Raw genomic sequence first — 15,325 nt, forward strand, 5'->3', positions numbered from 1 at the left:
ATTTTATCTGGCTGGGCATGGTGACTCATGCCTGTAATCCCAGCACTTTGGGAGGACGAGGCGGGCAGGTCACTTGAGGTCTGCAGATCAAGACCAGCCTGGGCAACATATTGAAACCCTGTCTCTACCAAAAATGCAAAAAATTAGCCAGGTGTGGTGGCATGCGCCTGTAGTCCCAGGTACTCAGGAGATTGAGGCATGAGAATCGCTTCAACCTGGGAAGCAAAGGTTGCAGTGAGCCAAGATCAGGCCACTATACTCCAGCCTGGGCAACAGAGCAAGACTGTCTCAAAAAATAATAATAATAATTTTTTTATCTGTGACCATGGGGGATACTGATCTTAAGTTTACTCTTCCTCATCCTTGCTTTGGTAACTTGTTCAAATTTTCTTCTCTGGTTTATGACAGTTTTAAAAAGACATTTTTAATGTGTCTTTGTTATGGGTTTAGGTTAATTTCTCCCAAATAAAAAAAAATCCTAATTTAACATTATTTTTAACAAAATATTTAAAAAGTTATCTTGCTGCCTATCTTTCAGTTCTACATCTATTCTATAAAGTGATATCTACATGAAGTAGAATCAGTTTAAGAGTTCTGACACACATTCCATGTGTAAAGCATATGAGAAAAGAGAAAAGAATATATTCCTCAAACCAAGGGACGTAGTATACAAAAGGCAAAGTTCTATATCTATTGAAACAAATTGGGCTTTTCACCACTTTATGCTTACTTCATTTATCCAAGAGAATTTAATGTTGTATACTTGGATGACTTTTTCCTATTAGGTTGAACATATGAAACTGACATATTTGTAGGTCAAAGAAACGTCAAATATTGGCAGTTTCATATGGTTTAACCTCTAATTTAATGGCCTTGGAATAGTAACCAAAGCGAGCTCACCCAGTCTGTATGTTGTTTGATCAGTATACAAGCACCATCTGGTGGCAGAAACCAAAACTGTAGGTTTGTAACTGTTCATATCACTGCTGGTACAAATACAGTCATCCCTAGGTTATCTGTGGGGAATTGTTTCCAGGACCTTCACCCCTACCCCCTACAGATACCAAAATCCATGGCTGCTCAAGTCCCTGATATAAAATGCTCAAGTCCCTGATATAAAATGCTCAAGTCCTTGATATAAAATATTAATATTTTAATATTTGCATATAACCTATGCACATCCTCCCGTATACTTTAAATCATCTCTAGATTACTTATAATATCTAATACAATGTAAATGCTATGAAAATAGTAGTTACACTGCATTGTTTAGGAAATAATGACAAGAAAAAAAAGTCTGTACATGTTCAATACAGATGCAACCACCCTTTTTTTCCTGAATATTTTCAATCCACAGTTGGCTGGATCCATGAATGCTGAGCCCATGGATACAGAACCCAGGGATACGAGGGGCCAAATGAATATTCAACATCAACTGTTGTACTTTCCAATATGCTTTTTAAGAGGGCGTTATAAATGAGTGAAAAATCTTATATTCAAAGTTTGAACAACCTCAGAATAAATAGCACACCAACATCACAATACTTAGCAACAAATCATCAGCCTATATAACATAAACTGAAATATAATATGCAAGCTGTTTTCATAAATCAGAATCTTGGCTATTATTAATTTTGCTGATAATTAACATAATGCAATAAAGTCAATTTGGATGCTTCAAAAAACTTCTTTTTCCCTATCAAATTTCCACTGATAGCCATCACTATCTGTAAAATTATTTCTGTGTCTCACAGATTTATTTCACAGGGGTACAAGGAAAAACCAAGAAGCCTTAAGTAAGTGTCTAACTCTGGCCACAGAAACAAGTAACTTTCAGGCAAAATAGTCCAAATTGTTTTCTTCTTGTTTAACTTGCTATGACTCAACATATGTTAAAAGAAAATAACTTGACCAACCTAGCTATAAGAGATTGGGCCAAGAACTGGATACATTAGCAAAAGGTAACCTTGACACAAAATATACTAAACACATCTAATGAAATGTATGCATAAAATTGTTTCAAACTGAGTGTTAACAAATAAACAAACCCTTTGGGGAAGAAAGGATACATCTTCAATGAACAAAGAGCTGATAGGTCACTCAAACTTGGGTTGAATCCTAAACTGCCATTTTCTTAAGATATATTACACAAATCTATTCTGAAAGCTCTAGATGTTATACTACCTCTTGCCACGTCTACTTCCAACAAGTCTTCAAAGTCAAAGATAATCTTTGCTACCCTTCATTGTGGCCATAAAGAGTGATAAAATGACTCCTAAATACTTCGTAGGCAATTTAAATGCAACATAGTGCAAATTAAACTCTTCATCTTCCCAAAAACCTGCTCCAACTACTCTTGTGCTGAATAGTATTACTAGCCATCCAAATATCTGAAGTTATCCTTAATACCCCAAATGCAATCAAGTCTACCTTCTAAATATCTATAGACACTGTCCCCTCCTCTCCATCTTCACTATTCCAGGCTTGCATCACATTATGCCTGAATTACAACAACATTGTTGTAATTCTTTATCCCTTCAAGTTTCAACCTGTCCAACCTACTTTCCACATACTGCCAAAGCAATATTCCTAAAACATATATCCAATTATTTTATCCCTCAGCTTAAATTCCTTCAATGACTCCCAATCACCTTCAGAATAAAATCCAAACCTCGAGGCATGGGCACTTCAGGACATTCAAATCAGGGCCCTGCCTAGACTTCACTCTTCTCATTCCAGACTTAGCGAACTGTTTCTAAGTCCATGAATGAACTAAACTTCTTGGGATTCCTAGCCTTTGTTCCCAAAATCTGTTTTACTTTTCCTTGCCCTCCTCACCTGGCTAAATCCTAGTTAACCTTGAAGACTCAGTTCATCCCTCCTGGAAGGCTTCTTTGGTGCCCCAATCTGGGTGGGGTGCTTAGTTCCTTCCTAATGTTTCCATAGCACCATTGGGGCACATCAATCATTCTGTTCTTCCTTTTGTTTTCCTCTTCTACTAAACTTAAGTCTATTAGACTGCCTGTCTTTCCTCAGTCTCTACTCAAACACAACATGTGGCAATGAGCAGGCATGCAATAAACGTCTGCTGAATGAAGATGACCTCACGAAAGTCCTTCATTTGCTATTACTATCTCTATTTTGCAAATGAGGAAATTAATGGAGGTCCAGAGCCTTGTGCAAGATTCCTTAACTAAAAGCATCAGAACTAGGAACTGAACCAAACGTTCTGACTGTAATGGAAATAATTTTCTCTCAAAATCTTTGCTTTTGAGGAACCACTCCATAAAATAATTGTACTCTGCAGAGTAGTTTGGATGGGGCTAACCTGTTTCTCCAGATTGGACATATAACCCAGGCTTGGCTAAAGTAAAGTATATCCTTATCCCCAACTGAGTTTGAATGATTAATTCCAGGATGGACAGTTTACTCCAAGTGTTTGTGGGGACTTTTCTAATGACTATCAAAAAAAAAAAAAAAAAAAAAACTGCACCTTTTTCACTACAAGTCTACAGACTATACAGTGTATGAAGTATAGCAAATGGGAATCGGCTTATTTGAAAACAAAGTGGAGAAAAAAAGAAACAAGAGCTAGAAAGAGAGAAATAGAAAATGAGGAAGAACAACACTAAAGCCCCACATCCAACCACGCCTGTACATCTCCCCAAGAGATATCCCAGTTACATAGGTCAAAAATTCCCATTTGCACACAACCTAGTTTGAGTTTTGGCCCTATGGAAATCTGCACCAGCAGACCAAGGGGCCATTTGGTCTGCTGGTCTGCCATTCTGGCCATTTGCTAAGCAATAATTTTTTTATCTGTGAATATACAAAATTTAAAAACTGTCTAATTTCAGCCATTCTATTTCTCTAATGTACATAATTTTTATAAGAAAGACGGGAGAACAAAAGCACGAAGTGTTCTCCAAGCTTTACCTTGTACTTTGTCAAATGAATTTTTATATGCTTTCTGCTTTATAATATATCTGTTAGTGAAAAGTGCCTCAAATGATAAAGAAAAATACATAACCAGATGTAATTATTGTCAAACATCTTGGGCATAATAAAAGGAGACAGGTACTTCAGAACCCAAGTTGTATCTACAGAGTTTGCTCATGGATAAATGTTTTTTTCTCCACTCATCATTAAAAAAGAAGAAAAATTCAGTTCTTCTTAGGCCTTTGAATGAGTTCAAGTGGAGAAACCTTATCAGTAGAGGGGGGAAAAACAGCATAGGTAATACCTAATTTTGCTTAATATTACTTTAAGTAGAAAATAAAAGGAACTTTTCAAAAATCCCTCTAAATGATACCTGTTTCTTGGACTTCACCTTTCATTCCCTGCCTTAAAAAGCTAATGATTAATCTGGGTTCTGACAAGGAGAAGAGCATCTCCTTGGATCTTTGGCTCCAGAGTCCCTGTAATCCATTCAAGTGTTGTCATCTATAAATTAAGGTCATATGAGAAATCATGGTTGTAACAGCCTACTGAGTAACGGTTAGGTCTGCGCTTCTGTGAGCAGAAAGAGCTTTTCAGTTGAAACATGGCTTGGTAGCTTACTAGTACTTTCCGATATTCTTTTTACCTTTTTGTGATCTGCAGAAAATCATAAAATAAAGACACTCCAAAAAAGGAAAAGTCCACATTATCTATTCATGGAATGGCCTAAAGCACACCCTTTATTTATGACTTTGGAGAAATCATAAATAAAATTATTGTACCCCTCACAACAACCATAAAATTAGGTCTTGGAACTAGAAACTGCCAACAAAGAAAAAATGCCAACATTCTTAACAGAAAATCTAGAAAAGAAAAAAAGAAAATCAAAACCACATGATCCCTGTCTAATTTCACATACTAACTCCTCTCTCCCTTGGTTCACTCTGATCAAGCCACATTGGCCTCCTGAGGCCATGCCAGGCACGCTCCTACTATGGGGAGTACTTGCTATTTCTTGAGCCTGGAATTCTCTCTCTCTCTCTCTCTCTCTCTCTCTCTCAACATTCACACTGCTTTTTCTCTCTCTTCCTTTGAGGTTCTTTATCAAAAGCAACCTTCTCAGTGACTAACCACTTCTTATTGACTGACCACCTCCCCTACAAGAACGTGAGCTCCATAAGGACAGGGATAAGTGTCTGACTTTTCATTGCTTTAGCACCAGACTTTTTAAAAGTAATAAATTTAGAAGTAATAAAAGTAGTTTATTTCCATTTAAAAGTAATAAATTCACTAGTCAGAACTGTAGCAAAATTTCAATAAAGGACCATAGATATCAAAATAAAACAAACATAAAGATGTAATACTCTCATAAATCTATTTACTAGAGTACATTAGCAATAAAATTAGTATATAATAGACTAGGTGTTCCTTACTCAGGTGACTAAAGATATCTACTGTGCTGAAGTGGGCAACTAGCTTTATTTATTTACATTGGGGAACCTCAGACTAAACATAAAGGCAATGGGTAAATTATACAGAGAAAGAAAATAAAACAACTACAAGAGAAATGTGTTGTCCCTTATGCCTCCTATGCGATGCGGACACCAAGCTGAGGGCTGGGAAGCTTGCCATTGTATGCATCACAATTAGAAGCAGAGATGTTACAGGAGAGAATGAAATATACCAAGGAAGCCAAGAAAAGCTGAGGGTTTACGCCAGTTAGCAAGGGGAAGATGGTAGATACACTCTGGAAGCATTACCTAAGGGAGAAAAAGACGGATTAGATGCCACCAACTGCAAGTTTCCATACCTCGTGGACAAGGCACATGACCACCAAGAAAAGAGGAACTAAAGGACAACACAAGATGCCTCCATAGAGGTGAGGTATATAGATGCCTCTCCCTTCCTAGCATACAGAAAGCTCCCCCAGGCATACCTGAGAGGAAAAGGGAAGGGCAGAAGTCTAATACAGTGTGCAAATTCTTCTTAGAGAACCTAAACAATAATATTTAAAGGAACTATTTACAATTGAATAGGACTAAGTTTTAAATGGATACAATTAAAGGTAATTTTTCCCCTGGCAAGCAAGAGACCAAAAAGTATCAGATTATTTATGGACTAAATAAATATTTTCCCTACACATCTAAGTTATGATATCAGTAAATACATAAAACCATAAGAAAAGCACCAACAAATATCTGATCAAATGTAGGAAAGAATTTCTTAGGCATAAAAGAAGTGAGAGAAATAAAGAAAAATCAATAGATTAGACCACATAAAATTTTAAAACTATAGGATATTAAAAACAAATACACAATTAAAAGCCAAATTTTTTAAAGCAGGAAAATTACAACAAACAAAATAGACTGAAGGTTAACATCCTCAACACATAAACATTTGAAAACTGGTGAAGCAATGGAATAAAAATCAGCAAATTAAAACAGACAAATCAAAAAGGATAAATAACAAATATCTTAAAAAAAAAAAACAAAAAACAAAAAACACTGTTCGGCCTCACTAGTAATCAATAAAATTGAATTTTAAAAACTACTACTTGATGGCCAGGTGCGGTGGCTCATGCCTGCAATCCTAACATGTTGAGAGGCTGAGAGAGGCAGATTACTTGAGGTCAGGAGTTTGAGATCAGCCTTGCTAACATGGTAAAACCCTGTTTCTACTAAAAACACAAAAATTAGCCGGAAATCGCTTGAACCCAGGAGGCAGAGGGTGCAGTGAGCTGAGACCGCACCATGGCACTCCAGCCTGGGTGACAGAGTGAGACTTCATCTAAAACAAAAAACAAAAAACAAAAAAACTACTTTTTAACTATCAAAGAAGACAAAAACCTTTTTAACTCAGTGTTGTCAGAGTAGAATAAGCATTCTCATATACTGTAAGAAATTAGTACAAACTTTAGTGCAATTCAGCAATGCTTTATTCTTTTTAAAGAATATTCTCCTTATAGTAATATAAGGAAGGAAATAATCAGTGACATGAACAAAGATTTACATAATGATTATTTGCTGCAGCAATCTTAACAAAAAAGGGGGCATGAACAACCTAGATTAAAAAATAGACATACATTTATATACCTTATGAAGCCATATGAAGCATTATGTAGCCATCAAAATTATTTTGTGCCAGGCACAGGGGCTAACGCCTGTAAACCCAGCACTTTGGGAGGCCGAGGCGGACAGATCACTTAAGGTCAGAAGTTCAAGACCAGCCTGGCCAACATAGTGAAACCCCATCTCTACTAAAATACAAAAATTAGCCAGGCATGGTGGCAGGTGCCTGTAATCCCAGCTACTCGGGAGGCTGACGCACAAGAATCACTTGAACCCGGGAGGCGGAGGGTGCAGTGAGCCAAGATCACACTGTACTCCACCCTGGGTGACAGAGTGAGACTCCATCTCAAAAAAAAAGAAAGAAAAGAAAAAAAAAATTCTTAAATATATGACAAATGGCCACTATATTAAGTGAAAAGAGAGCGCTTGTATTGCATATACAAGATACACAAATTATGATATATCCATACAAAGTACACTAACCAGCAATAAAAAAGGGCAAAACCCAGATATAAGCAACATGGATGAATCCCCAAACAAGAAAATCATTATACAAAGTAAAAGAAGCCAGACGCACATAAATACTGTATAAGTCTAGTTATAAAAAGTTCAACAACAGGCAAAAACTAGTCTATGATAATAAAATAGTGATTATTTCTGGGAGAAGGATGTGTCAAGGACAAAGAGGTCTGAGGAAACTCTCAGAGGTGATGGGAACATTCTGTATCTCGATCTGAGTGGTGATCACGTGAGGATATACATATGCAAAAAGTCATCAAATAAAGTATAAATATATACATACACAAATAAAATAAAGTCATCAAGAGGTATACTTAAGATTTGCACATTTTACTGTATGTCTATCATACCTTCATAAAGTACTACAAAAATTGCATATAAAGGACAACTTCAACTTGGTTAAATATATTTAAATGCAAAGAAAAAAAGAATGTAAAGTACACGAAAATATAAGAGGTGGCAAATTGTGGGATTACATTATTTACATTTTTTTTTTTTCCCTATAAATTACAAACATTCATGTTCATTAATGTATTTAGACAAATCAAGAAAAAAACTGAGCTCTGCTTGGTAAATGAATGAGAAAGTCAACACTATAAACTGTGAAATGACTTTAAGACTTGGTCTTCCCTGCAACAAATACAGGGCCCTCATGACACAATAAAAACTAGTTCCTTCAGATCTTTTACATTTGTGGGGTAGGAGAAAAAAAAAAAACTAGTTCCTGAAAACTGGGTTTTTTTAAGTTATTACTTTAAATATTCCTTGTGAACCTGCTTTATCTAAATTCTACGCAAATTGCCCAAGGTCAATTAGATTTACAATGAAAATACTCTTTTAAAAGAGTGTGAGAAACTTTTACAACATGGATAAAATAATAATTAAGAACAAAACCAAAAAAGACATACAAACCTCTGATTGTACATGCCCCGAAAGTTGTAATTAGCTCTATAATTTGGGAATGGCTTTGGATCTAATGGCCTGTAGATGGCAGGCTCTCCCCTTTTCATAGCAAGCCCATTCAGTTCCACAGTTGGAGTTATACTGCCTGTTTAAAAAAAAAACATTAAAGGCAAACAAGTGAAATATCTTCACAATTAAACATGCAAGCTGTATTTATACAATGCTTAAATACCATGGAAGAAGGTAAGAATGGATGGACCACCTGTATATTTTCTAAGGAACTGCGAAAACAAAGTAAAAAACCAAGAAAATAGTTTCTAATAAAATCTTGGGATTTTGCAATGTTTTCTGTACATTAATGACAAAAAATTTGAGTGTGCAATCATTACTATCAAAACATAGTAAACAGACGATTCTTAGATTGCTAACCGTGAATATTATTTTTTAAAGTACTGCATTTCATCATTACTTACCCCAGAAAGCTTGCATGTATTTAATCATTAAAAACATCATCTGCGAATATTCTTATTTATACTTTGGTAATTAAATAACTAAGCATTGGCAAGAAAGTCATCAGTGGTTCTTGGACTTATCTAATGAAAAAAGGTTTTTGAATTTTTTCTATAACCAACAAAACAGAGTAAATATAAGCAATGTTTCCTGAAACTAAAATGTCATAGAATACATTCCTAGCAAATATTAAAGATACGTACAAGTAGCATTATCGATAAAAGCAAAAGACTGAAAACAACCTAAACAACCATCAATGCAGCACCAGTTATATAAACGTCCATAGCATAAAACACTGAACAGCTATAAAAGGAGGAAGACTACTACACATCTTGCTTCTTTTTTTTATTTTACTTAATATACCTTGGAGGTTATACCTTAGCAGTGTAGGGTATAATGTTAAATGAAAAAAAGCAAGGTACCAAATAGTGTGTGCTTTATATTATCTTTTGTCTAAGAAAGGTGAAAATGAAAATATAAATACATATTTGCTTACTTTTTTAAAAGAATAAACCCAAAACTAAAAAAGAAAAAAAAAGGTTACTTAGGAATGGAAGCTGTATGTCTCTGAATGTTCACTGTTTCATAGATTTTATTTTGAAAACATGAATTTTTTGCATAATTATAGAAATCAAAATTTCATCCAAAAGGGGTGGGGGAGTAATCTCTAAAATCGAAAGAAAACTGGAACTAAATCTATCTACAGTGACTTAACCACAAAGAGAATTATTTCAAAAGACTTTAAACACTGTAAAATAGCCATGAGATCCTAAAGAGAAAAAATAATCTTAAACTGTTTTCAGTAATCACATTGTTAGTAACAAGTAATATGCTTTTACTTAAGTCAAACAAAATTAAATAAAAATGGAGACAAAGTAATCTCTAAAAAGAAAACAAGGCAATTAAAACCTAACAGTGAATCAGATTGGTGGCCCTAATCATACAAACAACAGTTACTTCAAATAACTTTAAAATATAGTCAAATAACCACATATTCTAAAGATTTTTTTAAACCCTGCAAATAAATCATAAACTATTTTCAGTAATCATGCTGTTAGTAATATTTGGTGTCCCTGTCTCAGTGCAATTGCTATTATAAAATTATTTTATATATATATATAATATGCATAAAATAGATTAAAGAATTAATGTCAGAAACAAAGATTTTTGGCATAAAGAGACATAAATATAAAATCAAATACATTATGTAAAACCCTGTAGTCTTAAATCCTAACTGAAAATATCACAATGAATTCATGATGTATTTTCTCTTAAGGAAAAAAAAAAAAGTACTAGGTATTTCCTAGCTTAAGTATCCACTTAAGAGGCCTAAAAGCCATAACCAACCCATTAAGCAATGAGGATGGCCAGCATCCAGAGTCTGCTTTATAATTATCATTTCCCAATTCTTAAAAAACAACAGTTCTCGAAGAAATGGCTCCTTCCCAAGCATGATACTGACAAATAAAGGGAAAGAACTAAGTACTTACCTTGACTTTACAGAATAATCATACTCAGAGAAAACAGATAATGAGGGAAAAGTTCTTCATCTGTTAGCCAGAAGGATTGCAGCTAATAAATGCAGAAGAAATGACCCTCCCATCTGGCAACTACTGATAAAATAATGGATCTTTTCAGCAATGAGCACCGGCAGGCTTCTACGACCATTAGGTCAACTAGGGAACTTTATGGGAAACATGATAATGGATGAACCAGGCTAGGATAACTGGACCTACTGATCTACTTAAAAATCACAAAATAAAAACAAGAAATTAAATGCCTTCTGATGTAGTACAATAGGAAGTAGACAAAACTACGTATAAAACAATTACCAAAAACTTCAAACCTGAATCTATGTAGCCTCTAGGTTATCAGTTTACAAGAAATACAGGGGACAGGCAAATAGGCTGTACATCACCACGGGTATACCATCAGCAAAACCAAGAACACAGAAATTCTAAAGGACTAATGACCTGGTTTCTTAAACAATCTATGTAGAAAAATAAAGATGAAAAAGGATTCTATATCTTAAAAAATACTAAACAAACTAAACAGACATCATCAACCAAATGCAATACATGATCCTCATTTTAATCTTTATTCAAATAAACCAATTATGAAAAAAGCGAAGTCAGACGTGGTGGCGTATGCCTGTAATCCCAGCACTTTGGGAGGCTGGGTTGGGTTTGGGGGAAGGGGGCAAGGAGATCATCTGAGACTAGGAGTTTGAGGTTATAGTGAACTATGATCACAACACTGCACTCTAGCCTGAGTGACTGAGCAAGACTTGTCTCTAAAAGCATAAAATAATTTTTTTTTAATTGTAATGAGTCAATAAGAGAAATCTGAACTCTAGACATTTTTTATTATTAAGGAGTTACTGTTTTGTTGGCTTGATAATGATATTGGGATTAGTTTTTCAAGAGTTATCTTAAAATTCAGTATGTATCTTTAAAGATACATTTACAGATGAAGTGATATATCTGAGATTCGCTTCCAAGTAATCCAGGGAGAGACAGAAGAGAAACAAGACTGGCTGGCTGTGAGTTAGTAATTGCTGAAGCTGGTGAGGGGTCCTAGGACCATTCACTATCTTATCTTCTTTACTTGTGTAAATTTGAAAAATTCCATAATTTAAAAAAAATGTAAAATTATGTCAAACTATTTTAAGTACCAAAAGGATAATTAGTAAAACATATGTATATATGTTCTAACAAATCATGAAGATGAATATAAAGCTTTTACAGGAAGTAAAATTCACTGTAAATTCTGTAATATTTCATTTGAATCATGCCTTTGTACAACACATTTAAGATCCCATTCATTACATACAAAAATGGGTCCACTTACTGCAGCAGAGAAACTAGGGCTGGCATAAAGTACCAGCCAAGGGGAGGCAGAGCCTGACACAAATGTAAAATTGGCATCCAGATTATAAGCAACCCATCAAGAGTCAACACATTGCTCATCTCATTTCTAAAGAATTAATGTGAAAGCACTGAAGAGTATAAAAACAGGAATAAAATCAAGGTTAAGAAGAGGAAAAAGGGAAAAATAAAGTGAAAAGGAAGACAGCCAAGGAGGAAGAAAGAACAGCAAAGAAAAGTTAACCTAATGAATATTAAGTCCAATTAGTCCAAATCCCTAATTTAATATATACATTTAATGGCAAAAGAAAGTCAAGCATAAAGAGACTCTCTGTTCTTACTTTTCCTTTCTTACATAATTTTACTGCAGGGTAAGTAAAATGCACAAACCTTAAGCATATAGCTCAATGAATCAGTACATATGTAAACACTTATGACTACCGTCAGATCAAGATATGAACATTTCCATCACCCAGAAGGTGCCTTCAGCCTCGTCCCAAGTCAATGTCCACCTCCCCAGGTTACCCATTCTGACTTCAGGCATTATAGATTCATTTGCCTCTTCTTCATATCTAAACATGTATCACTTTCCATCTTGCTTCTTTCACTCCACATAATTCTGTTTGCATATATTAGTATTTTAAGCTTCTTAAATCACTAAATAGTATTCTACCGAATGAAATACCACGATTTGTATTTTGCTGTTGATGGAACATTTGGTCTGTTTCTAGTTTGGAGCTATTATGTACAAAGCTACCTTGAACATTCTTTAATAAGTCTTTTAGTTTTAGATGAGGAAAAAAAAATAACAAAAAAATGCTGAGTCACAGAGTAGGTTTATGTTTAACTTTATTAGAAACTGCCTAACAGGTTTCCAAAGGTATTTTTTAAACACCAGAGCTGTCTATGCCTTTAAATTAAAAATTTTAAATTTCATAAAGATTTCAGTTTAATAATTAACATGTTCATCTGTTGTGCAAGATTTATGTCACTTTGAATTCTACTTTGCAATAATCATACAGTCACAAACAGCATAAGATTCAAATGCAGGAAAAAAAGAAAATGAAAAGCTTGAAAGATTTCATCATTTAAGGAAGGCAATAAATAAGAAATATTTTTCAAAATCACCAATGAGGTGATCTGAATGCACTGTTGAGATGTACTCTCTGTCACTCCTACCATAAACTGTATTTTAAAATAGGTAAAAGTGTTGTATTCATATCATTTAAATGAATAAATAACCTCATATACATTCCTCATTAGAAAGTAAGACTACAGTGCGTTTTCTTAGAAATGTTACAAACTGGTCTTAGTGAAGGAAAGTAGAAGACAAGCAGAAAAGCAAAAACCATGCTGAAAGATTTCCAACTCCTAGAGCAAAGTATCTCCATCTCTTTCATACAGAACTAGACTGACACCCCTACATGTGCCTACCTACTTTATATATACAATAATGCTTTCATAGAAAACATTTACAGAGTAACTTCAAACTATAAGATGCCTCCAAGTAATGTTTAATACTATTATTCTGAGTGCGTGAGAGTTGGATCCAGGTTTCATAAAGATAATCATCACATAGGCTTTCTTGTGTATTATAAGGCTATAATGTTATTTTGTTTAAGTTTTTTCTTTGTTTGTTTGTTTGTTTTTTGAGACAAGGTCTTGTTATGCCACCCAGGCAGGTCTTGAACTCCTGGGCTCAAGTGATCCTCCTGCCTCAGCCTCCCAAAGTGCTGGGATAACAGGGTGGGCCACCGCTACCTGCCAAGGCTATTGTGTTGACACTGTAAACACACCATCAATTTTTGGGGGGTTCTTAGATAGATTAAAGGAAATTTCTATATTTACCAGTGATAAATACAAAAAAGCTAATTAATTAGGAGTACAAATGTGCATAAGAATTTTGGATTCCTATATGTGGCATGTAAAAAAAAAATACTACAACTAGTTTTCAAAAAGGAACATGTTACTAACACTTAGAACAGCTCTGTAGAAAGTTAAAAAAAAAATCCCAGAAAAATAGCAGTCATTGAATAAATATTTTTTGAATAAATAAACTGATTAACTGAGAAACCAGTGATTAATTGAGAAACCAGAGCTCCATGGAGAAATGGCTGGCTCCAGGGCTGGGGCAAGGAAAATATAAGATGACCTAGGAACAGTTTATTATGCCAGAAAGTAAAAGTGTCCAGAGCATGACAGAGAAATATCAAAAGGGCAAAGGAGTCAAGTGGAGGATCTGTACCACTAGCCAAACGTGGAATCATTTAAGCAACAAAATAGATAATGATAGTAACAAATTATAAACTTGTAAGTAGAACAGGAATCCAAGAGGCTACAGTGATATAGATAGGCAAACAAAAAGAAGATGAGGGAAAAGCAAAAGCTACCTTTGGGTACAATGCCAATTAACAAATATAAAAAAGAAACTGGAATTTTAAAAATCCCCCTTTGGCAACCTTCAAGATCATAACTGATTCAGATGAGAATCATCAACAGATGCTAAATCTGGAAGGTGAAAGAAAGCTTGATGAGGAGCAGAATATTTATACATACATATATATATGTATACATATATATATACATATATATATACGTATATATGTATACATATATATATACACACACACACACACACAGCCTCAAAATGTCTCCTCAGAAAATACTTATTACTTACTATTCAATAACAAAACATATGGATTAATTAACTTACAGCAAAGAAGCCTGGCATACTCCTCACCGCATGACAAAAGTCGTCACTGATGGGACAAGTCACTCTCAGGCGTCTCCTCATAGAAAGCACTAAGGTAAGTCCAAGTCATTTTTGTGGTATTCATGCTAACATGCATAAATCATGAGGAAACACCAGACAAACTCAATTGAGGGGCATTCTATAAACTCTGTGGTCTCGTACTCTACATAAATGTTATGGTCATAAAAGATAAGAAAGATTGAGGAACTGTTTGTTACAGACTGAAGTGGAATGAAGAGAAATGTTAAGTACATGTAATACATGATCTTGATTAGATCCCGGAGCTGTAAAGGTTTGGGATGATTAGTGAAATCTGAAATGGAGGCTGTGGATTAAATGGTAATATGGATCAAAGTTAACTTCCCAATAGAACAGTGTCCGTGTCCTTAAGAAATACACATCGAAATATTAAGGGGTAATGGGACATCATGTCTACAACTTATTCCCAGATGGTTCAGAAATGCTATCAATGGGGAATAAAGGTGAAGGATACATGGGAAGTCTATACTATTTCCACAAATTGTATAAAAATCTGAAATTACTTCCATAGTTTAAAAAAAATAAAAGGGAGAAAGCAAAACAGTTTTATAATACATTCCCAATTACTAACAGATCAACCATGCTGCAAATGAACTTAACTCCTCTTTAGGATATAACTTCTTTTTAAGACCCATCTACACACTGTGGAGTCAAGACTGGATCTTTCCTCCACAGACCTATTACTTCTCAATACTGAGTTACAGTCACCAGGTTTACAACAAAGGTGC

The 15,325-nt window shown here is 34.7% G+C and overlaps 1 protein-coding gene across 27 annotated transcripts in view; it reads right to left on the reverse strand.

The window, feature by feature from the left end:
• The window catches only part of STAU2 (staufen double-stranded RNA binding protein 2), a 330,823-nt gene that overhangs the window by 244,598 nt on the left and 70,900 nt on the right, over positions 1-15,325 (reverse strand). For 26 of the 27 annotated variants that reach the window (XM_054497841.2, XM_054497834.2, XM_063668903.1 and 23 more), the window contains one exon: positions 8,439-8,574. The exons of the other annotated variant lie outside the window; for it this stretch is intronic. In XM_054497841.2, coding sequence (XP_054353816.1) covers positions 8,439-8,574 — 136 coding nt within the window. The remainder of the gene's footprint in view (positions 1-8,438; positions 8,575-15,325) is intronic. 27 annotated transcript variants of the gene reach the window in all.

Source organism: Pongo pygmaeus, chromosome 7 (assembly GCF_028885625.2).
Source record: "Pongo pygmaeus isolate AG05252 chromosome 7, NHGRI_mPonPyg2-v2.0_pri, whole genome shotgun sequence".
NCBI lineage: Eukaryota > Metazoa > Chordata > Mammalia > Primates > Hominidae > Pongo > Pongo pygmaeus.